The sequence below is a fragment of the Epinephelus lanceolatus genome, chromosome 4 (genome assembly GCF_041903045.1).
Source record: "Epinephelus lanceolatus isolate andai-2023 chromosome 4, ASM4190304v1, whole genome shotgun sequence".
Lineage (NCBI taxonomy): Eukaryota > Metazoa > Chordata > Actinopteri > Perciformes > Serranidae > Epinephelus > Epinephelus lanceolatus.
Window position 1 is genome coordinate 47,636,148 of NC_135737.1, and position 22,476 is coordinate 47,658,623.

General features: G+C 42.7%; 1 protein-coding gene across 1 annotated transcript in view; it reads right to left on the reverse strand.

Annotated features, from left to right (window-relative positions):
- Positions 1–268: 268 nt before the first annotated feature.
- col4a3 (collagen, type IV, alpha 3) overlaps positions 269–22,476 on the reverse strand; it is a 45,637-nt gene continuing 23,429 nt past the window's right edge. Inside the window, exons 26-52 of the mRNA XM_033630482.2 lie at positions 21,248–21,416; positions 20,179–20,271; positions 19,923–20,027; positions 19,736–19,830; positions 19,132–19,282; positions 18,940–19,053; positions 18,617–18,784; positions 18,161–18,250; positions 17,930–18,064; positions 16,036–16,134; positions 15,794–15,883; positions 15,290–15,429; positions 12,745–12,871; positions 12,438–12,518; positions 12,209–12,310; positions 12,030–12,077; positions 11,755–11,940; positions 10,709–10,839; positions 10,172–10,244; positions 9,589–9,660; positions 9,317–9,442; positions 9,094–9,192; positions 7,010–7,222; positions 6,611–6,788; positions 6,394–6,508; positions 4,557–4,729; positions 269–1,449 (exon numbers count right to left, since the gene is read on the reverse strand). Coding sequence (XP_033486373.2) covers positions 1,368–1,449; positions 4,557–4,729; positions 6,394–6,508; positions 6,611–6,788; positions 7,010–7,222; positions 9,094–9,192; positions 9,317–9,442; positions 9,589–9,660; positions 10,172–10,244; positions 10,709–10,839; positions 11,755–11,940; positions 12,030–12,077; positions 12,209–12,310; positions 12,438–12,518; positions 12,745–12,871; positions 15,290–15,429; positions 15,794–15,883; positions 16,036–16,134; positions 17,930–18,064; positions 18,161–18,250; positions 18,617–18,784; positions 18,940–19,053; positions 19,132–19,282; positions 19,736–19,830; positions 19,923–20,027; positions 20,179–20,271; positions 21,248–21,416 — 3,255 coding nt within the window. The 3' untranslated portion in view covers positions 269–1,367. The remainder of the gene's footprint in view (positions 1,450–4,556; positions 4,730–6,393; positions 6,509–6,610; positions 6,789–7,009; positions 7,223–9,093; positions 9,193–9,316; positions 9,443–9,588; positions 9,661–10,171; positions 10,245–10,708; positions 10,840–11,754; positions 11,941–12,029; positions 12,078–12,208; positions 12,311–12,437; positions 12,519–12,744; positions 12,872–15,289; positions 15,430–15,793; positions 15,884–16,035; positions 16,135–17,929; positions 18,065–18,160; positions 18,251–18,616; positions 18,785–18,939; positions 19,054–19,131; positions 19,283–19,735; positions 19,831–19,922; positions 20,028–20,178; positions 20,272–21,247; positions 21,417–22,476) is intronic.

Sequence of the window (22,476 nt, forward strand, 5' to 3'; positions counted from 1 at the left end):
AACTATTGACGTCTAGGGGAGAGTGGGGTGATTTGAGCCAGTTGAAGAGTTGGTTGGTTTGGCTCGTTATTGTCATGCCCTCACTTAGAAGTCGCCTAAAGTAAAAACTGGCTCTTCTAACCCCACTCTCCCCTACCTGTCCTTTACCCTGCACTAAGATGAGTTTTTACAGGATGTAAATCGTTTTAATAACACAAAATACAACAGGAAGTGACTTCTGTAAAACAACATGTTTTATTAAACTCAACACGAATCATATTCACAAAACAAAAAAAAAAAAGTTATCACACTATATCAGTGATATTTAACAATTACAGGATACGAGTATGTACAACAAGAAAGCCTTTTGGATGATGTGACGATGGTCAGACTGTAAACAGGTGTTATCGTTTTTCATGTTTATCATCACTTAGTAAAGAATACAAAGAAAACCTTCGTGCAGAGTCACCAACTACTTTATGACTACGACACCCAGCATGCTTTGCCATGGGAATCTCCCAGTCAGAGCGCTCCAGGCTCTGTCGCCATGCGGGGAATAAAAATGTGTTCATCTTGTGATGTTTTTATTTTTTAATTCACTTCAAGTTTTCTTGGAGCTCCATCTGCTGGCTGCTGGAGGAACTGCAGCTTCTTCTTCTGTGGTGTCTCAGAGGAACTGCAGCTTCTTCTTCTGTGGTGTCTTAGAGGAACTGCAGCTTCTTCTTCTGTGGTGTCTCAGAGGAACTGCAGCTCCAGTCATTGAAGTAGTGTTAGTTGTGTTAGTAGTGGTGACATTAGTACTTACAACAGTAGCAGTACATACAGTAATAGTAGCATTAGTACGATGATGACAGTAGAAAACGTGGCGGTAGTAGTGGCACTTGTGTACACTGACTTTCTTCTACATACTCACAACTGTGAGTCGTAGCAGTAGAAGTACTTGCACCAGTAGCAGTAGTCACATAGCTCTAGCAGTATGAGTGCAAACACCAGTAGATGAAGTAGCACTTAGAGGCTGTAACTACCAGTAGATAGTAGCAGCAGTAGTTTTTTTTTTTACACTCACAACTTTGTCGAATATCAAAACATTCTTGTTTAACTGCTGGAGAAAACACTTGGGGCATGTATGAAGAAACCAAGTACCACTACACTGTAGTAGTGATGCTGATGGCGTTGAGGTGTTGATGTTGCTACTGTTACCTGAAGGATGTGTTAGTATCAGTGACAGTGACAGCTGAAGTAGTACTTGCAGTGGTAATAGTAGTAGCACACCAGAGGCGTCGTGATGAGTATCATCATCAGGTCTCTGCTGGCGCCAGGAACATCAGTAGTATCAGCGGTGTTAGCAGCAGCAGTATTTACAGCAGTAGTATCAGCAGTGTTGATGTTTACAGTTGCTTCATACAGACTCGACAGCGGCTGATCAGACTGCCCGGAAACTCTCCTGTGTCAGTCTGAGGCTTCGGTTTACTGCAGGACGAGAGACAGAGACAGACACAAGTTCATTTCATGTCCCAGTTTGAATCCTTAATTTAAATGAAATGTTGCGCTGACACAAACACGAAGAACACAACAGGTTAATTTACTTTCTTTGTATTTCATCACATCCCCCCTTCGCTGCACGTCAAACTGACGCTGCCTCCTGCTGGTGCTAAAGAGCACTGCAGCAGGATTATATCAGGATCTGATGAAGCAGAAACACTTTTCACGTTTCCCTAACGTCGGAGAAAATGGATTTATTGTGTCAGTCGGACTAATACCAGACTTTTAAAATACATATAAATGTGTTAGTGCGACTGAAATCTTTATGAATTGTGGAGGACTTCATATTGTTTTTACTTTACTGTCCTGAATTGCTTAAGATGTAGTCTGTCTACCTGACCTACTTTAACACTGTGACAGTGTCTCTGAGACAAACAAGTCAAGTGACAAATATGAATAAATCTTCATATATCTGACAAAGTTTCAGAGTTTTAACACATTTCCTTCTGCAGGGATCATCCTGATGTTTTGGATCAAAGGTATCCCGATCATACTGAAGAGCTTTGAACAACACAGACTGAAAGTTTGATCCACATCAAAACCAAGACTGGAATATGTGATCTAATCTGATTTACTTAAAACAACCCATTTTCAAGATTTGATCCAATCTGATCAGATGTTTTCTGAACAGCAGGGCCCTGAACTTTATGGTCAAAAATTCTGTTTAGATGTCACGTGTTCTGTTGTATCAGTTTGGTCGTAATAATAATACAGCACTGCAGATTAAACATCTAAATACTGATATAATGTGATCATGTGCAGCAGTCCCTCAGTCTTTGGTTCTTCCTGTTATTCCCTTTTTCCCAGTTAAGTGTAGCTGAGTGTCAGCGCTCCCCTCAGTTGATTGGAGGGTTATTCAGATCACCTGTTGTTCAGACTGAGTGAAATGACTCCTGAATGAGAACTGAGAGCAGCTTGGTGTATTTCTCCTCTGGGCCAATCAGGAGGTGGCGACGCCCTTTCTTTGGAGTTTAAGTGAGGTGATGAAGCTCACACTCAGGACAGTCTGATCCGTCCTCGAACAAATGTAGACCTCATGTTAGCAGATTTAATCAGCCATGAAGAAACTCTGACCTCTCGGCCCTTTGAGAAGTCTTTGCTGTTTATTGTTGTTCTGTTTGAGGGGATTTTAAGATGAAACTTCTGAATATTAAAGAACACCTGTCCTAGTTACCTGTATGAAGGCACATTTTAGTTTAAGGTTTGCTTACCTAATGATCACCCAACAGAGAGAGATTTGTTTCTCCCAATAATGTTTTATAGATTGTGTTGTTCTGAACTGGTTCTTAGGCTTAGTCCGATTAGTCCGAGCAAAATATTGATGCAGTGTCGACAGATTGGTTCTAACTGAAATGATACAACTCCAGACAATTTCAAAACTGATGGAGCTGGTGTGCAGCTGAACATCATGATAAAAGTGCTGTGTATTCGAACACTGAGACAAAGTTGTTTCTTATTTGAACATGTTCATGAATTTGTTGTGTAAATGTTGATCACACTGTTGTGTACCTGACCACCAGGGTTTTGCCAGCAGCTGATTGGATAGTTGGACACTAAAACATTTCCAGCCAACTACTTTCTCACTGTTTCAGGTTATGTCAGTGTCACTTTTAAAAGATTTTAGTCATCGTACATCTGGATCTTGAGTTATCAGAGAAACAAGCTGAACAAGGGTTACTGCCATCTCGGCTCAAAGTCCTCCCCGACCAACCGGTTTCAATTCAGCTTCATTTTTTTCCATAGTGTTTAATATCAGAGGGCTTTATAACATATGACATTCCTCTTTCCTTGGACCCTCACAGCGGGTAAAGAAAAACTTCCCAAACAAAAACCCTTTCAGCCTGGAGAAAAAACAAAGCGCGTTGAGGAGACACTGATTTTAACACCAAACTGCTTTGTTCAGTGTTTTTGATTTTAATCAGCTGGTGTGTTGGTTTTGGATATAAAAACCTCATGAACAATGAACACTGAAGGAAACAAGCTGAGCTAATACTAGCGGCGGCTCAGTTAGCAGCCCCTCCTGTCTGGTCACTGAAGAGCACCAGAGACCCATTTTAATGTGAAACTACTTTATTGTTTTTATGGTTTTAATCATCAGAGACCTCTTTGGATAATTTGGCTCCCACTTACTGTTTTACTGTCCTGTACATGAAGACATAAGGAATGTACCTTTCACTAAGATGACCTCTATTTATGTTGATTTCTTTTGGGTGGATGATCATGAAAAATTTGAGTTTCTTCAAGAAGGGGAACCTTTTCTGTGGCTGATTTATTTATTTTTCGCCAAGCCTGGCATAGAGGGAGCATTCTGTTTGAGGACTGAGCAGTGAAATGACAGTTACTTTGGATTTGTTACTGCAACGCCATTGTAATCATGTCCTGTAAACCCCTGTAAACTGCATGATCGCTTTTGATTTTTGCTGTTACCATTGTTATCTATATTTGATTTTATTGTGCAGCATTTTGGCTAACTCTGGTTGTTTTTCAAGGAACATGCTTCATAAATAAACTTGATTTGATTTGTGCATTGAAGCCTCCCAAATCAGCCCATGGATTTTTTTCCACCTGTCATGCTCTCAGAAGTGGAGAGCTTCTTTTTTTTTTCTTTCAACTAAACGAGGTACAGCGCTTCAAGGTTTGATAGACATTTCACAAATCAGACATCCTAACCGGAAAGCCTGTGATTCAAAGGTACAAACTGTACATGATAATCGCCTTGAATGGTTTGGAAGTGCACTCAGAATGATTCATGCACTGCCTTCGCTATAATTCAGCCTAATCTATGAAAAGTTGAAGTAAAGAAAACACTCACACAGCTATGTTCATATTGCTCATATTAAAGTATTTTCATCCAGCTGAACATTGTACGCACTTGTGGAGACTCTGCTGCACATTGTGATGCTGGTATTGTGTACATGAATATGCCGACGACACTGTTGTGTACATGAAGCTGTTTGTCCCTGAACATGTTAATAACATCTGTGCCTACCTGAATGTGTCGTGTACATGAACAAGACCTTAAAGGTGTGTCGTACCTGAACATGTCACTGGGGTTGAGAGCGGCCAGCCAGTAGCTGTAGGAGTCGGTGTAGTAGTTGCAGGTTCCTCTGCCGTGACACTCAATGAAGGGAATCTTCCTAAAGTTTTCCAGACAAGATCCAGGTGAGACCAGAGGCTGACCCGACCCCTCCGCCCCCACACCTGTTTCCTGCAAAGTGACAGCAGCAACAGCAAGGGTCAAATGTCAAAGTAACCTCTGTTCTAGATCAGACCTCAAGAGACAGTGGCTGGTTGTACCAAACACCTTAGATTAAGATTTTTTTCTAAAGTCTGAATTAATGTTTCCTTAAAATAAAATTGAAAAAACACCCTTAATTCTTCTCCTCCGTTTCCTTTGAGTGTTCACTTAAGCATTTAGATTTACTCCTTCTTTTGGTCTTGGAATCCCTTAAAGTTAAACTGTTGCACAAAGGACCTTAACAACCAAAGTAAAGAAAAAAACTTTCTTAACATGGCCAAGTTTATGGCGATAAATGGACTAATTTTTTTGGACCTTCTCGCCAGACTTGTTGAATTTATTTTTGTTGCAATTTCCCCCCACGTTCGTTGTTTTGTTTGCTGTTATTTGCGAAAAACCAATTTACTTTTTAGTGTGTACTTAATTTTATTATATTTGTCCAGAAGTAAAACATTTTCATGAACAACTTTCTTTTCTTGTCTTTTTTTCTCTGCTATTTCTTTATTATATACGGACCTACTTTGTCAGATAACAGCTATCACAGGCTTGATGAAAACCATGGCATTTTACAGTTGCAAAATCTCTTAAAACAGTAAATAACATCTGTTCAACATCCTTAAATAAGTCCCTCAATTAAAGTGAAATTCAGCCGTAAATGTAATACTTTAGGAGAAAACTTTAAGTGTTTTAAACAACCGACCACAGATTGTCACATTTCAGGCTGCGTGTTTTATGAACATTTTGGGAGGTTATGGTCTTAAATTTAGTGTTGTGCCTTAATTTCAACTTGTATCGTTATCATTTTATCCTATTTGACCTTTGTGTAAAATTTTGTCATAAATAGTGTATGAATTCTTAAGGTGATGGCAAAAAAAAAAACACATTCCGTGAGGTCACACTGTCCTTTGACCACTAAAATCCAATCAGTTCATCCTTGAGTTGAACTTGAAGTTTGTGCCAAGTTTGAAGAAATTCCCTCAATGTGTTCTTGAGGTATTGCGTTTATGATCATGGGACAGATGCAGGGTCACTGTGACCTTCACCACTGACCTTTAAACACCAAATTCTAATCGAGTGTCCAAGTGTTTTTGCCAAATTTGAAGAAATTGACTCAAGGTGTTCTCAACACCTCATTCACAAGAATAGGATGAGAGTAAGGTCACAGTGACCTTTGACCTTCGAAATCTAATCAGTTCATCCTTGAGCACAAGTGGACGTTTGTGCCAAATTAGGGAAAAATCCCCTAAGGCTTTCCTAAGATATGCCTTTCATGAGAATGCAATGGATGAGGTCACAGTCATCTTTAACGAGCAAATTCTATTCAGTTCATCCTTCCGTCCAAGTGGACGTTTGTGCTAAATTTGAGGAAATTCCCACAGGTCATTCTTTAGATATCCTGTTCACAATCATGAGAAGATGCAAAGTCACAGTGACCTTGATCTCTAACCTTTGATCACCATATTCTTATCAGTAAATCGTTGAGTCCAAGTCGACGTTTGTGCCAAATTTGAGGAAATTCCCTAAGGGCCTTCTTAAGATACAAAGAACACACACACTGACAGACAACCTGAAAACATAATGTCGCCGGCGTGGAGTCATGACAAAAGCAGCCCAACCCGACAATACGAGCTCACCATCACAAAGGAGTACCCGGACCAGAGCGGGTCCCAGCCTGAGGGACACTCTGGGATGATACTGGTCTGACTGTGGACGGCGATCACGTTGGCTCTGGCCTCACAAACTGTACACCTTGGACACAGGAAACACATCGTTACAAACATGTTGATCGTACAAATTCAGCTTTAGGTTCGCTTTAGTGTGTGTGTGTGTGTGTGTGTGTGTGTGTGTTACCGGCTGATGTAATTCTTCAGTAAATCTCCAGAGATTAACGGCATGCTGGCCGGCAGTAGTACATCAGTGGACAGCCAATAGGAGTAGTCATTGCGTGAGGCATAGCGACAGGTGCTGTCAGTGCTACAGAACAGGAAGGGCATGGTGGTAAAACGAGGCAGACAACTACCTAACGTACCTGAAGAGACAGAAAGAGACAAAGAGATGTGTTTCATTTCACTTTGACAGCAGAGTGTGTTTTGTGACATAAGGTGTCTTTTTGAAGGTGAAGAATCTGAACATGTTTATTACACTTCACCAGAAATCTGTTTACTGGCTGGATCTTTACTCAAGTAAAGTACAAGTACCTTGAAACTGTACATCAGTGCAGTACTTGAGTAAATGTACGTCTCACGTTACCCAGGTCTTGTCCGTGAGCTCGGTTGTTCCCGTTGATAAACAGCAGTGAGTATCCACTGTACATCTGAGTAGATCCTGCAGGGCATTCTGGGATAAATAGTTCCTGGCTGTGTCTGGTGAACAGGAAGCCGTCGTTCTCTGGTGCGACACTGCAGGTGCCCGATTGACCCCGAATACCTTTAGCGCCAGGCTGACCTCGTGAACCTGTGACACCTGTCAACACGGAGTCACTTCTGGATGAAAAAGATCACCAGCAGTGTAAAGCTGAAGGAGGTGATTCTCAGACTGATGAGCTCAGTGATCGACTTGGAGCTTTTAAAGGTTAAATTTGGTATTTTTCAACTCAGAATTGGTCCTGAACTGAGATCGCTGCAGCCGGCAGCAGTGAAACAAGCTGCAGCGTAACCACTCTGGGCATGTTCACACTGTCAATGTACCTTTACAAAAGTGTTTGTTTTTGCCACTGACAGGCTGAGATTGTTAAAGTGTCTTACTTTTTTTTTTTAAAAAAAGGTCTGTCTCTAGGGATAATTTCCATAATGCTGTCAGATCATTTTTGTTTAACCAGAAACAGCCCCAAATTCTCCATCATCAAACCCGCCAGACTCCATTTAAATAAACTTATTTTATCATCATAAAACACACTTCAAAATGTAGAGAAGCAAAATGAAACTCCTAAAAACCGTCTTTGTCTTTCTATTGTTCCAGCAATCACCAACTCTGGTTTGGTTGAAATTAACCCTTAAATCACCCAGTTAGATGTAAAAATATCAAACAGCAAACCTCACGGCAGAAAAATGAAGCCAGTGCAGGGGTGCCAAAAACTGCAGTTCATCAAATGTCCACTTGGGGCTGGCTGCAAAACAGAGTCAGTTCCTACAGAGTGCTCCAGGGATGACGTTTTTCTGTAGGCTGATGCGGGGGTTAGCATCACCCTGGTTCAAAAAACCTACAGGATTTTTCCATTGGGTTTTGGATTATTGCAGAAAATAAACTCTGTGGCAAACAAACGTTTATGATACTTACATGTTTTGTTCAGGGAAGGAATCTTCACCAATGAACACAATTTTTATGATTTTTTAAGCATAAATACAATCCAGACCAGAAGTAAAAAAAAAAAAACAAAAACCTAATGTTACGCTATAAACAATCACACCACTGTCGCATGACATATCGACACCATCATAACAAGAGTGTAAACACATGTTCAGTGTGATAACGTTCTGTAGTCTCATTTAGGTACTTTTTAAGACACATACACGCTTCAGAATTCACAGTGGGGTATTTACTGACGCATTTTATGTTGTAGAACAAAACATAAAAGTCTTAGTCTAGCAGGTGAAATAAGTTCCCATGTACCTGCATGGCATTTTTTTGTACCCTTGTTTTTTAGGACCCTAATGGTGTGTAGTTAAGAGTGTTTCTTGTTGCAAAGGTCAACTCATGGCCCATGGGGTTCATTTGGCAGCCATCTTGAATTGATGTCCACACTCCTATAGAAAGCACAAGTTGACAAGTCTTCTCACACTGAAAATCTCTCACCAGACAAAATGAATGTGAGGCACCTGTCCAGCTCCTCAGTGAACAGTTTATCTGCTGCCTGAGGAGTTCATCTGCTGCAGGAATTTTCTAAAGCACCAAGACAAAAACAAAAACAAAAAAAAACAAACAAAAAAGGATCTTACTCTTTAACACAAAGGTCTACCTCTGTAGGGATCCTTTCCATAATGTTGTCAGACACTCAGAATAAAAATCTGAGCCTGTCAGTGACAAAACAAACACTTTTAGAGGACATACTCTGATGGTTACATTGCAGCCTGTTCGTCGCCCTCAGCACTGGACCAGTTTCAAAAACTGTTGTTGCCATTTGTCATTCAGACACAAAAACATGGAAAATATGGTCTAGGTTGAAAAATACCAAACTAATCCTTTAATAGAAACTTTGCGATGCTGCTGTGTGTCTCCATCGAAGTCCAGTAAATTTTATAAAGTATCAAATGTATTTATTTTGGTTCTTTGAGTACTACTACTTCAAAGGTTCTTCGAACACTGTTTGAAAGCTGACAGATGATCAGAGTTCTTACCTTTAAATCCGGGGAATCCTCGGTCTCCCTGTTCCCCTTTCAGTCCAGGACGACCACCTTGTCCCCTTCTCCCAGCCCTCCCTCTGATGCCCTTAAAACCTACAACCACAAAACACAACACTGCTTCTAAAACCCCATTCATTGAGTTGGAACCTAAAAGTGCATTTACCCAGCTCACACCTGAAGCATGAGGACTGAGACTGAAATATTACTCCAGACTCACCTGGACCTCCAGGTTTCCCTTGGGCTCCTGGGGGTCCTTTTTCTCCTGGTGGTCCCAAACCTCCAGGTAGGCCTTCGTCTCCTGGCAACAACACCACCTCCCTGGATACATCCTGCCCCCTCGGGCCTGCAGAGGGCAGCATTCAGTACTACATTCAGTATTTCTACCAGCATGCAGTATTCAGCACAGGGCAGTACGATCACCAGAGGCAGTGCATTATGGTATTACACTCAGGTGTGTGGCTGCTGACAGTTTGCTGTCCACTGTATTACCTCTCCTCCCAGGTGGTCCTGGAGGTCCTCGTAAGCCACTGCTACCTGATGGTCCCTGGTCCCCTTTCACACCTGAAACACACACGAGGAGCCAAAAGCCTGGTTCAGACCAAAGAATCATAATGCGATAAAACCATTTTAGAACGTTGCGGTCTGAGCTCGACTCAATCCGGCTGATGGTGTCACCTGACACTCAGCTGGTCAAATCACCAGCGGCTGGTTTTAAAGCACGTCACCTGTTTCAACAGCCAATCAGCTTGTAGTGAAGTCCCCTGGTCAAGTCACACAGAGAGTTGTTGACTGATGATACACCGTCTCATCTAGTTAACGTGGTGTGAACTGGCAGGTTTTTAAATCATTGAAGAACACTGCATTGCCAAGTAGTTACCTGCTTCAACTCATCTTGTCACGAATCTTTGTTCTGAACTGATTAAAACACAAAGATTAACCTTCAGACAAACTGGTATCAGATTTACACCCTAAGATCGAAGTGTATAGAAGGACGCTGATGTGGTTGGCAGACAGTACTCTTTGTTTGTAGTTGTACTGGTCAGTATGCTACTTATCTGGCTGCAGTTCTTACCAACAGGTCCTGTGACACCAGTCTCTCCCATCTGGCCTTTGAGTCCTTGAGGGCCTGGTGGTCTGTCTTCACCCTGTCAACAACCACAATGACGGCATTAGAAACACTCACAGGTGTGTTTTCAGTGAGGATTTAATCAGACACAAATTTGATTCTATTTTCTGCTCAAAATATTATTTGACGCTTCCAATATTCCTGTCAAAGAATATTTAGTCAATACTTTAAGATTACTGACTAGGTGTTCCAGTTTAAGGTCTAATGTTGTATTCACATCGGGCAAAAAACGTGAGTAAATTACATATAAAGTCAACGTGAAGACACCATGATAGCAATCAGCATTGAGATCCTCCGAGGATGTATAATGCAGAGGAGTAATTCTAGCATATGAAGAGAGTCAACATAAAATATTCTAGCATTCAAACTCGCTCGAGTAACACGACGTGAAAACTTGCATCGCATTTGGTGCAAACACAACATAAGATAAATTGGATACTTAGTGTATATCTGTGGTATGATATAACTATGGGATATACTAACCGGCTCGCCTTGAGGACCAGGGTCACCAGGGTAACCAGTTGGTCCTGGGTTACCTGTTGCTCCTTTAATTCCTTTATCTCCCTTAAAACCGGGACCTGGAGGACCGGGCGGACCCCGAAAGCCTTGTGGACCTACAGAGAGAGTGACCTGATTATTTACACGAGTTCTTTCACAACAGTTTCATTTCACTGAAGTTGGCTTGTCCTGTTCTTTTATCTGTCTTTCTATGCAGATGACATTGATTTATGATTAACTGTTATCCTGGCACACGACAGAACAAAGAGGCAACAGTAGAAGTGTTTTCTCGTGGTCCAACTGCAGCTAAACTGCAGGTGTGCATAAGACCTCAGAGTCTACAGCCAGGCTAACAGCTCTGTGAGGCTGTACACGGACACTGCAGTGCCTTAAAAGTAAATATTAACATCAGTGTAGAGCTGAGGCTGATACCAATGTCAGTAGCTTTGAAAGTATTCGGCCATAAACCAGGTTCTAAAGTACACCTTGCAATATCCCAAATTACGCCGATGTAATTTAGCTTTCAGTAGCATTCTGTGGACTTGTATACACTGCATGCAGGATATGCATCTCAGTTGGGGGTTTTTATCGCAGTTTGCAACACATGGCCTCTTGCCTGTTTACAGTCACCTCTGTGGGTCGTAAACCGCACCAACTCGCCAACAATTTGAGGGTCGGGGCAGAGATGCACGGATCTTCAGATATATTTGGATATTTGCAAACATCCCAACACCGACCATTGCGAGAAAGTAGTTAAAGGAACTGAGAAATGGAGGCTGTGTTTGCATGGTTAAACAAGTCCATCACCAAAAAAAAAAAAAATCAGCTTTGATGAAAAGAAGCATAATGGCACACGGCAAACAACATGTTAGGGCACGCTCATGAGAGTATGCACGGCTGCATGTACAATTTTAGTGGAATATCTATTTTCATTTGCCATGTCAGCAGCTTGGTAGGAATATTGTCTTTTTTGGAATAAGGGCAAAAAGGTGAATATTTTCCAAGTAAATTTAGTCACTGTGTTTCATCACCTTTCGATCCGCGTATTCCCATGAGTCCGTTTTCTCCTTTGCTTCCCTCAATGCAGACTCCCTCCCTGCCGGGACAACCAGGAGGACCAGGAGGTCCAGGAGGACCAGGACAACCTGGGTTTCCTGTAGAACCATAGGGACCAGGTGGACCACAGACACCAGGAAGACCCTTTTCTCCAGCGCACCCTAAGGACATCAGAGGGGGCGGAGAGTGTTTTATTTCATCATCTTTAGTTCTGCCTGAACTAAACTCATAATCGTACCTGAGGACTCACCTGGTGGACCCTTCTTCCCCTCTGGGCCCTGCGGTCCGATTCCAGGATCTGGGAGGAAGAAAAGCAAGACCACCAGCAGGCTTGGTTATGAGCTGAATCTGAAACCTAAACTGTTCACAACAATACACTTGTATCCAATCAGAATAAAGGTGGTAGCTTCAGTCTCTTCGGTCTCCTACCTCCCATAGCTCCTTTCTCTCCGGGAGGTCCTGGTATCCCGTCCTGTCCCTGGTTTCCTCTGGGACCTGCTGGACCAGGATCTCCAGGAGCCCCCTTGTTACCTAATAAAAAGTAAAGATGTAATTGACTTATTGGGAGGTCAGATATCAGCCTATTTTTATAACTTAATGTTAACAGATGCACTGTACTGTAGTACTGCTGCGTGATGAAAAGGACTGGTTTATGCACCTGTGAGGCCGGTGGGTCCTTGAGGGCCATTTTTCCCTGGAGGACCATCACAACCTTTTTCACCAGGAATCCCAGGAGGTCCTGAGATAGACAGACAGACAGACAGACAGACAGACAGACAGGTCAACAGTGGCTTTCATTTAGCGCTAGAATCTGCCGCTTCCCTCGGCTTTATGGAGCTTTAAAGTGACTTTCAACATTCTTTATCTGTCTGGCCCATTATGTAAGCTGTAAAATGTCATTATACATGACCGCCACAGTAGGGCAAACTACAGATATATGATGTATAAACTGTAATGAACCACACCTCTGCATCCTGGGGGTCCAGAGAGTCCTTTGGGGCCACAGGGGCCACATTCTCCTATAGGACCCAAATTTCCACCGTCTCCCGGTGTCCCCTTTGCACCTGGTGATCCTGAACATCCTGGATTCCCCTGAGAGAAGGACCGAGGAGGATAAGACACTTTATTGTTGTTTCAAATGAAATGTGTAAGGAGCTTTTAAATATATGATTAAAAAAGATTCAGGTTCTAAATACATAAATATCTAAAATGTCTTTAAATGAAAAACAACACATGAAACAGAAACAACCATAAACAAAGAGACAGTGGGCCTTTAGCAATATAAAGCAGATCATCATCTGCATACAAGGATATCAGGTTAGATCAACTTAAAATTAATATATTACAAGATATCCCACAAATATTGACACTCCACACAATCACGTGCCTTTTCTGCAACTAATTATACCAGCTGGTTTCACAGCAATACCACCAGCACAAATTTAAAACAATATATCTGATATCTCTGACTTAGGGCTGCACGGTATATGTGGTAGACGGTAGAAATGATATAAATTTGGCCCATGGTAGAGATTTGCGCTCTACCGTCCTATCATCGATGACGTCATCGCACCTGCCTCAGTGTAAAAATGGCTGCGAGCACAGAGACAGCGGAGCAAGAGGAGCTGGTTCACGTCTGTGATTTAGCGTAGCACGTGCAACATGTGTTGCTGGAGAACTTGTGAGTGAGTGAGTTAATGTCTTATGAACAGCCCCTCAGACTCTTTTAGTGACTTACCGCTCAGAGGGAACTCATTCAGTGTCTCCTCTGGCAGCAGCACAGCGTCTCTCCCTCTCCTCTCTCGCCGTGCGCACACAGGAGTTGGTTTTCGGCAAGAGTGTTTGTCATGAACCTTTGGTAATGTAAACCTATGTGACGCTAGGGGCTCCACAAAAAACTCCATATGTGAATGTGTGATAGTTGTGGCATACTTGGCATTCTCTCCATGAGCTTCAAGAGGTAGTCACCTGAAATGGTTTTCCAACAGTCTTGAAGGAGTTCCCAGAGGTGTTTAGCACTTGTTGGCCCCTTTGCCTTCACTCTGCGGTCCAGCTCACCCCAAACCATCTGGATTGGGTTCAGGTCCGGTGACTGTGGAGGCCAGGTCATCTGCCGCAGCACTCCATCACTCTCCTTCTTGGTCAAATAGCCCTTACACAGCCTGGAGGTGTGTTTGGGGTCATTGTCCTGTTGAAAAATAAATGATCGTCCAACTAAACGCAAACCGGATGGGATGGCATGTCGCTGCAGGATGCTGTGGTAGCCATGCTGGTTCAGTGTGCCTTCAATTTTGAATAAATCCCCAACAGTGTCACCAGCAAAACACCCCCACACCATCACACCTCCTCCTCCATGCTTCACAGTGGGAACCAGGCATGTGGAATCCATCCATTCACCTTTTCTGCGTCTCACAAAGACACGGCGGTTGGAACCAAAGATCTCAAATTTGGACTCATCAGACCAAAGCACAGATTTCCACTGGTCTAATGTCCATTCCTTGTGTTTCGATTTCTGAGGCTGGTGACTCGGATGAACTTATCCTCAGAAGCAGAGGTGACTCTTAGTCTTCCTTTCCTGGGTCGGTCCTCATGTGTGCCAGTTTGGTTGTAGCGCTTGATGGTTTTTGCGACTCCACTTGGGGACACATTTAAAGTTTTTGCAATTTTCCGGACTGACTGACCTTCATTTCTTAAAGTAATGATGGCCACTCGTTTTTCTTTAGTTAGCTGATTGGTTCTTGCCATAATATGAATTTTAACAGTTGTCCAATAGGGCTGTCGGCTGTGTATTAACCTGACTTCTGCACAACACAACTGATGGTCCCAACCCCATTGATAAAGCAAGAAATTCCACTAATTAACCCTGATAAGGCACACCTGTGAAGTGGAAACCATTTCAGGTGACTACCTCTTGAAGCTCATGGAGAGAATGCCAAGAGTGTGCAAAGCAGTAATCAGAGCAAAGGGTGGCTATTTTGAAGAAACTAGAATATAAAACATGTTTTCAGTTATTTCACCTTTTTTTGTTAAGTACATAACTCCACATGTGTTCATTCATAGTTTTGATGCCTTCAGTGAGAATCTACGATGTAAATAGTCATGAAAATAAAGAAAACGCATTGAATGAGAAGGTGTGTCCAAACTTTTGGCCTGTACTGTAGATCCCAGGGGCCTTTTTTCACCATAGAGTACTGGGTTTTAATTTTGAGTTTTGAGATCTGCATTCTGCACAATAAATGCTCTAAAAAATACATTATATCTTTGCTTTTGTTGTTGTTGTTTTTTTTTATCAATTTAGCTTTGCTAAGGGACTACAAAACCCATCCAGAAACACTTCTATTATAACTTGTACACCTAAATTTATACCACAATATATACCGTTACCGTGAAGGGATTCGAATTTATACTGTGATATAAATTTTAGGTCATACCGCCCAGCCCTACTCTGACTGATACCTTTTTGTAGATATACAGCGCCGTTATTTGTCAAACTCTGTATTTGTGTGATACCTTCTCTCCTGGAACTCCTTTTGACCCTGGTCCAGGTGGACTTTGTTCTCCTTTAGCACCTTTAGGTCCTCCTTGTCCAGGTATGCCATCTGATCCAGGCTTCCCACAAGGCCCTGGACAACCTTTCTCTCCTTTAACACCTGGACAGAAAACGCCAGGAGTTCATAAAAAAAAGTAGAGACGCAGATCACCCCAGAGTGAAATTTGTCTTTGTAAAGTCTAAAGAGTTGATGCTGATATTTTAGAAGAATACAGTCTGTTTCAGACAGCTACAGATGTTCTTTCTAAGCGTTTGTTTTGCTAAAGACATTTAAATATATAATGTTTTAACAAAGGACTTTTCAAAGGTTAGAATCTCAAGCAGGTAATTCAATATCAACTCATTACAGCTGATCAACAACCCAATCAGTCCCTGCAGATACAGATCATTATCAATAAAATCCTCAAATATTTGCCTTTTAAAAATGTTTATGCTGACACATTTTGTGTTCAGGGGAACGTTACCTGGCTTCCCCATCTCTCCTTGGTTACCGGTGACTCCACAGGAACCAGGAGGACCTGTGTCTCCATCTCTGCCGGGGTCTCCAGGAATTCCTGATAGACACACACATTTATTAACTGTCAGGGTTTTACTTTTAGTTTGACCGTCACATATAGTATCACTTTGACGTTTTCAGTGGACGTCAGGAGGAGCAGATACAACAGTACGGGCAGCGCAAACAGTACTTGCAGTTAGTTGTGTTCACCTTGCGGCCCGCTATCTCCAGGTTTCCCATTGCTGCCATCAAATCCCAGTGGCCCTGGGAGGCCTTTCTCTCCTTTAGTACCAGTGAGACCTCTGGGCCCTGAGGGTGAGACAGGAAGAAGACAGACAGGTCACAGAAAGGTAAAACCAACGTGTTCTCATCGGACTTCATCAAATTTGATGCGCTAGGTATCCTCCTGCATCTGTTGTTGATGTTCCGGGATGGTGTGTCAATTCACAGCTGTGACATCTTTTCAAAATACACTTCCAAGTTCCAAATGTACAGTTTCTGCTTGCTATATGCATACAGTTTTATACCTTGTTTTTTTAAGTCTATTCCCTTGTGCATCACAGCACACTGTTAGGTTTAGAAAAATACGTTAACATGGTTCAATATTTAGCGGGCTCCCAGATGAAAGTCCAGGTTTTGCTGGACCAAACCACCTCCCCTCCAACCCACCCTGTAAGAACTTTGCAGCACTTGACATTACAACCTGACACTGCCTGGTGGCAGTACAAACTGACACTGCTCAGTGGCATATCAAGTTGCTGTTAAAGGTGCATCTTTGCGTTGTGTCTGACACCGAAATCACTGACAAAGTGGCGGTATTTAATGAGCTGGGAATGAGAACGAGCTAGAGGAACAACACACCTGGGGCCGTATTCACAAACATTCTGAGAGTACTCTAAGAGACCTCCTAACTCAGACTAAAAACTTTTAGTAAGGAGTCTTAGCTTAGGACGTATTTAGGAAAATTCTAAGAAAAACAAGGAAGGGACAGAAACTTTTATCTTACTGAGGGGGTGTGGTTGACCCTGTTGCTAGGTGCGGTGCTTTCTTTTAACAGATGTCATTGGTTGTCATAGACACGCCCTTTTGTGAGCCTGCAAGGTATGGACACCCAGTGGAAATGAAATGAACTGCATCACCATAACAGCTTGACAGTGTCTTCATTGTTAATGTGATCACTCTGCTGATGGGAGGTTGAGACAGACCAAAGTCATCACTGCTGCACTGTTGCATTTTTCCAGTTTTTCAAATATCTTAGTATTGTGATCATTTTATTTCTGGCGTTATAGCGTGGGAAATGTGTGCATATCCCAAATGAGATAGACCACAAACATATCCCTGCACAATCTCATCTGTAGCATTTCATTTACTCACTATAATTTTGTGTTTAGAGACCTCTTTGTGTTTCCACCATTTTCTCTTCTGGTTAAGAAACCACTTAACGTCCCCCTCCCTGCTCCCAACAGTTTTTCACCGTAGGAGCTCTTTTAAGGTCTGAGATGCTTTGTGAATAACTTTTATCTTTACAAGGACCTAGTCTTAACTTTAAGGGGAAACTCTAAGAAAATGTCTCAATTCTAAGAATTTTTCTTGTGTGTCACTAGGAGCAACTCTTAGTGCTAGGAAGCTTTGTGAATATGGCCCCTTGAGTATATCTATTAAAAGTGGAGCTCATATGACTTATAAGAGCAGTTTCCAACTATTTTGTCTGACATACCCCTGCACACTTTACACTTAAGTTTTTGTAGATATTTAACAGCTAAGACATAACATGTTAATCAGAGGGCTTTAAAGGTGTTGTTTTTTATTACCTTTGGATGGAGCCAGGTTATCTGTTTTCCCTGTTTAGTCTGTCCCCTGTTTTAGTCTTTATGCAAAGCTAAGTCAACTATCTGCTTACTGTAGCTTTATATGTAATGGACAAAGTCAAAGTAAAGTAGTATAAATAGGCAATACAATGGGACCCAGCATAGAGCCCTGAGGGACACCAAGGACAACTTTTGCTGAGGATTAAAGGCTCACACTGACTGAAAACTAAATGATACCTGACACAGTTTCTCACTTGACTGCTACTTTTTATATAGAACTGAATAGAATAGAGTACCAGGGGCTCCAGGGTCTCCAACATCTCCATACATCTCCACAGCCGTCTGGAATCCCTTTGGTCCGGTTTCTCCTCGGTCTCCCTGAGGCCCCACAGGCCCCTGAGAACCCCTCGTCCCATCTACACCCATCTGACCTGACAGACAGACAGACAGACAGACAGACCATAGACAGTTACAGTCAGACAAAATTTAATGATTGATTGACTGATTGACTGGTTGATCGACGAAACCTTTCTGTCCTGGCTGTCCAGTCTCTCCTGGCTTCCCATAATTCCCTGGTTTCCCAGGGGCTCCTGGAAGGCCCATGTTCCCTCTGATACCTAACACACAGATATGTGGATGTTAATATACTTGTGAGGACACTGTATTGATTTAAATTCACATGTCTACAGCCATGCCAGCAGCTCTGTGAGGCTGGGCTTGAGCCATATACTAACATGCTGATGTTCAGGTATAATGTTTACCATTTCAGTTGAGCATGTTAGCAGTAAACACAGTCTACAGCTAAAGCTGATGGGAGTGTCATTAGTTTTGCAGGTATTTGGTCAAATACCCGAGGTACACATTAAAATATTGACCTGATAATGGTTCTAGATGAAAAGTCAGAGAATTCATCCTGAGGGTAACATAAATGTGTGAAACACATTTCATCACTATCCATTCAGCAAGTGGCCACACCTCCTTACCTATGCTTCCTGGCTTCCCATTGGCCCCTCTCAGGCCCTTTGGTCCAATTTCTCCTACTGGACCTGGAGGTCCATCAAACCCTGGGGCCCCGTAAGCCCCCTGAGGTCCCAGGGCTCCCACACCTGGCCGCCCAGGGTCACCCTGCACACCCTTTGAGCCCCTGATGCCTACAAGACAAGATACCTGTTAGACTGAGAGACAGGAGTTTTATAAATTTTACCAAACTCTCTGCTCAGGAAATGAAGGGCATGAGAGTCAGATGAGATGTTGGATTCTGTACTGGGACACAAACTCTACTGTCTCCACCTTGTAGATTTGTTACCTGTGAATCCAATGAAGCCCATGGGTCCCTGCTCTCCTTCAGGTCCAGGATCTCCAGGTAAACACGGTCCAACAGCACCAACAGGACCAGGTAAACCATCCAGACCACTACGACCTGAGAGACACTTCAGTTCACTAAAGATAACTTCGGGTGTTTTAAGATCTCAGGTTCATCAGAATTTAAATGACGTACCTTTGGGTCCTGGAGGTCCGTCTTGTCCTGGAGGTCCTGGAGGTCCATCTAGACCTTGGGGTCCAGGGTTTCCTTGGGGCCCCACAGATCCATCTTCCCCCTGGGGGCCTGACTGACCCTGCTGACCTGGGAAACCAATACCACTGTTCCCCTGCGATCACAGAGACATGAAAGTAGGAAATCACCAGAGGATGACAGAAGCTCAACACGCCTTCTGTTTACATCCAGCAGCAAAACAGGAAGTAGTGTGATGTTGTTATGAGGCACGGTCACATGTCATATGAATGTCAACACTTTTAGCTTGCTGCTTTGTGTCAGCTCGTGCCGCCAAGTTAAAGAAGTTGTGGTATAAAATGAACAAGTTCATAGTTCACAATTTAAATGAACTAGTTTACATTCCATTTAACCTTTTTTTTTCTTTTTATATAGAATAAAATCTTTAGATCATCATTCACTTGCACATATTTCCTTGGACTGATCAGATGCTTCAACTCGATGTGTCGTTTCAAACTCAGTGCCAATGTTGCTGATATTCTGACTTGTTTTTTCAGATCCTTCACTGTCTTTATGTTGAGGACTTTCTGTCTGTATGAGTCCACGTTACCTTGGGCCCCGGCATCCCTGGGGGGCCTGACGGCCCCGCCCGTCCTTTGATACCAAATCTTGAATCCCCTGGAGCTCCTGGAGGGCCCTTGACTCCTGGTCCAGACAAAAACAACATATTACCATTATTTATCATCTTCTTAAAACTCTCAGCTGATTGATTTATTCGAAATGTTCGTAAACCAGACCTTTGACCCCTGGGAACCCTGGAGGCCCCTGGATTGAAAATCCTACATCTCCTCTTTCTCCCTTTGGACCAATAGCTCCTGGACCACCTGGAAGTCCTGTCACACCTGAGACCAGCAGAGACAACAGGTGAGTCAGAGGGTACACATGTTTTGTAGCGTCTGTTCTTCAACCTGTTTTTAAAATGATCAGCTTTCTTTTTAAGTGAGTCAAAAATAATGTCGACACTCGAAGCTACAGCAGATCCACCTGTCTCACCTTCAGGTCCAGGATTTCCAGATAAACCTTTCTCTCCTTTCTGTCCTGGATCTCCTGGAAAGGTTTTGATTTCACCTGGAGAACCTTTTTCACCTGAATAAACAGACAGACAGACAGTGGTTGTTAGTGTGTCTGAATCACACTGAGAGATCAAGGCTTAATCCAGCCCTGCCTCAGAGTTATTGATGAAGTAATTATTATTTACAATTATCCAGATTAAAGACCCCATGTACAATTTTGACTTTGTCTAATCAACATCAACAAACACGATTGTATGCAGTGCTACAAAACTGCATTTCTGAGCAGTTGTGTCCAACAAGAACCCTCAAAAATTACTCTGGTTTTGTCTTCAAGCGCCCCCTAAACTTTTCTCCTGTCTCAGAGAATTTCAGTCTGACCTCTGGCAGCTCTGATAAATATCGGCAGAGACAGGAAGTATCTTGCAAGAAAGAAAGTTGATAACCACCTGCATCTTGACTACCTCAGCGAAGCAGTCAAGATGCGCTTTATATCCATGTCTGTCCAGACTCATGTAGCCGTGACAGTAGACAATGCTTCAATGTTGCTGCAAAGAAGCTACAAGCTCTAAAACATGGATGCTTCACACACAGAACATCTATACAATCAGCACAGTTTCAACATTAGAGTCACCAATTCAGTATCTGACCAAATGTCTCCCCTTCTGTTCCTGAGATATGACGTTAAAACATGATGATGTCACAGTCAAGCTGACCTTTGACCTTTTGGATATAGAATGTCATCACTTTATTATTTTATCCCGTTAAACATTTATGTGCAATTCTGTCAAAAAAAACATGTTTTTTGAGGCCACGGTGACCTTTGACCTTCGACCACCAACTTCAAAATCAATTCATCCTTAACTCTCATTTGTGCCAAATTTGAAGGAATTCTGTCAAGGTGTTTTTGAGATATCACGTTCAATAGAATGGGACAGACGGACGGATGAAAGCATAATGCCTTCGGCGACTGCTGTCACTGGTGCCTGAGTGTTTACAGCCAGTTACGTGTAACTTCTTGTTTCGACCCACTTCAGTCCAAACACTCTCACCTGGATTTCCAGCATCTCCTCGCTGTCCCACGACTCCCACGTTGCCTTTAGGTCCTGGAAGTCCTGGAACCCCAATTCCAGGTAGTCCTGGAGGTCCCATCTGTCCTGTTAGTCCTGTGGGACCAGTCTCACCCAGCGGGCCCCTCTCACCTTTCGTACCCGGAGGCCCCTGAGCAGCATTAAAAAAACAAAACTCACTGTCACTTCAAAGGGACAGGAAGCTCAGAATCATGACTTTAATGGCTAAAGGACAGATTCACATAAACACTGAAACAAGATTTTATTTCTGTAATCATTCGTCCTGTTCATACTGGACATAAAAGATCTCCTCATTTCATCTCTCGGAGAAACGGAGGACAAAATCTGCAATGTTCACCCTGTACATTTAACATGTTCTAAAAAGACCCTTTTACTGTTCGTAAATATGATGTTTGTTGGTGGGTGGGGCTTAGCTGGAGACAAAACAATTCTCCACATATGTTAGATAGCGCTAGCTAACAAGTTGTGTTGTCTTGTTTTAGACAATGGAGGAAGATGATGTGAGTGGTGCGTTCAGAAACACTCATTCTGAGCGTGGGAGCGCACTCTGACACAAACTGGAGCGTTGATAAATTGGGAGCGCTGTCTGTGGAGACGGAGCAGCAGAGCGCCGAGCGGAGTGAATGTGTGATTAACTTAACCGTTGGTTCATTCATGTAGAAATATAACGCTGCGTTTCTTCCACCAACAGGGCTCTCATTTTAGTGTAGAGCGTCAGACTGAATTTACCAACGCACCATGTCAGGTCACTCACTCTCCGGGACCGCCAGTGTTACTTGAATAAGTAAACACTGACCAACGGGACCAGACTGGCCGACCCGTATGCTCTCACTCAGTGGATGGATGATGTCACAGGAAGCCAATCTTACAAAGGAGGACCACACTTGTTTGTTTTGCTATGGAATCTAGCGTTAGCTAATGTGCTATAAAGTTAGCGTACCAGAGAAATCCAATATTTTTGTTGTTGTTTTTATTTTTGTTGACGGGCAGTGGCGGCTGGTTTTGAGCCATTACTCCTTCTATTCTGGCTCCCAATAACACAACAAGACAAACACATTTTAACACTCCTATGTAGCCTACAGCCCTGTGGGGGAGAGGCAGCTGCACCTCCAGCTGATAACATGACATCATTGTGACATCAGCCCTAAAAGGGTCTATATAATGCTTCAACAGTCATTACACATTAGGTG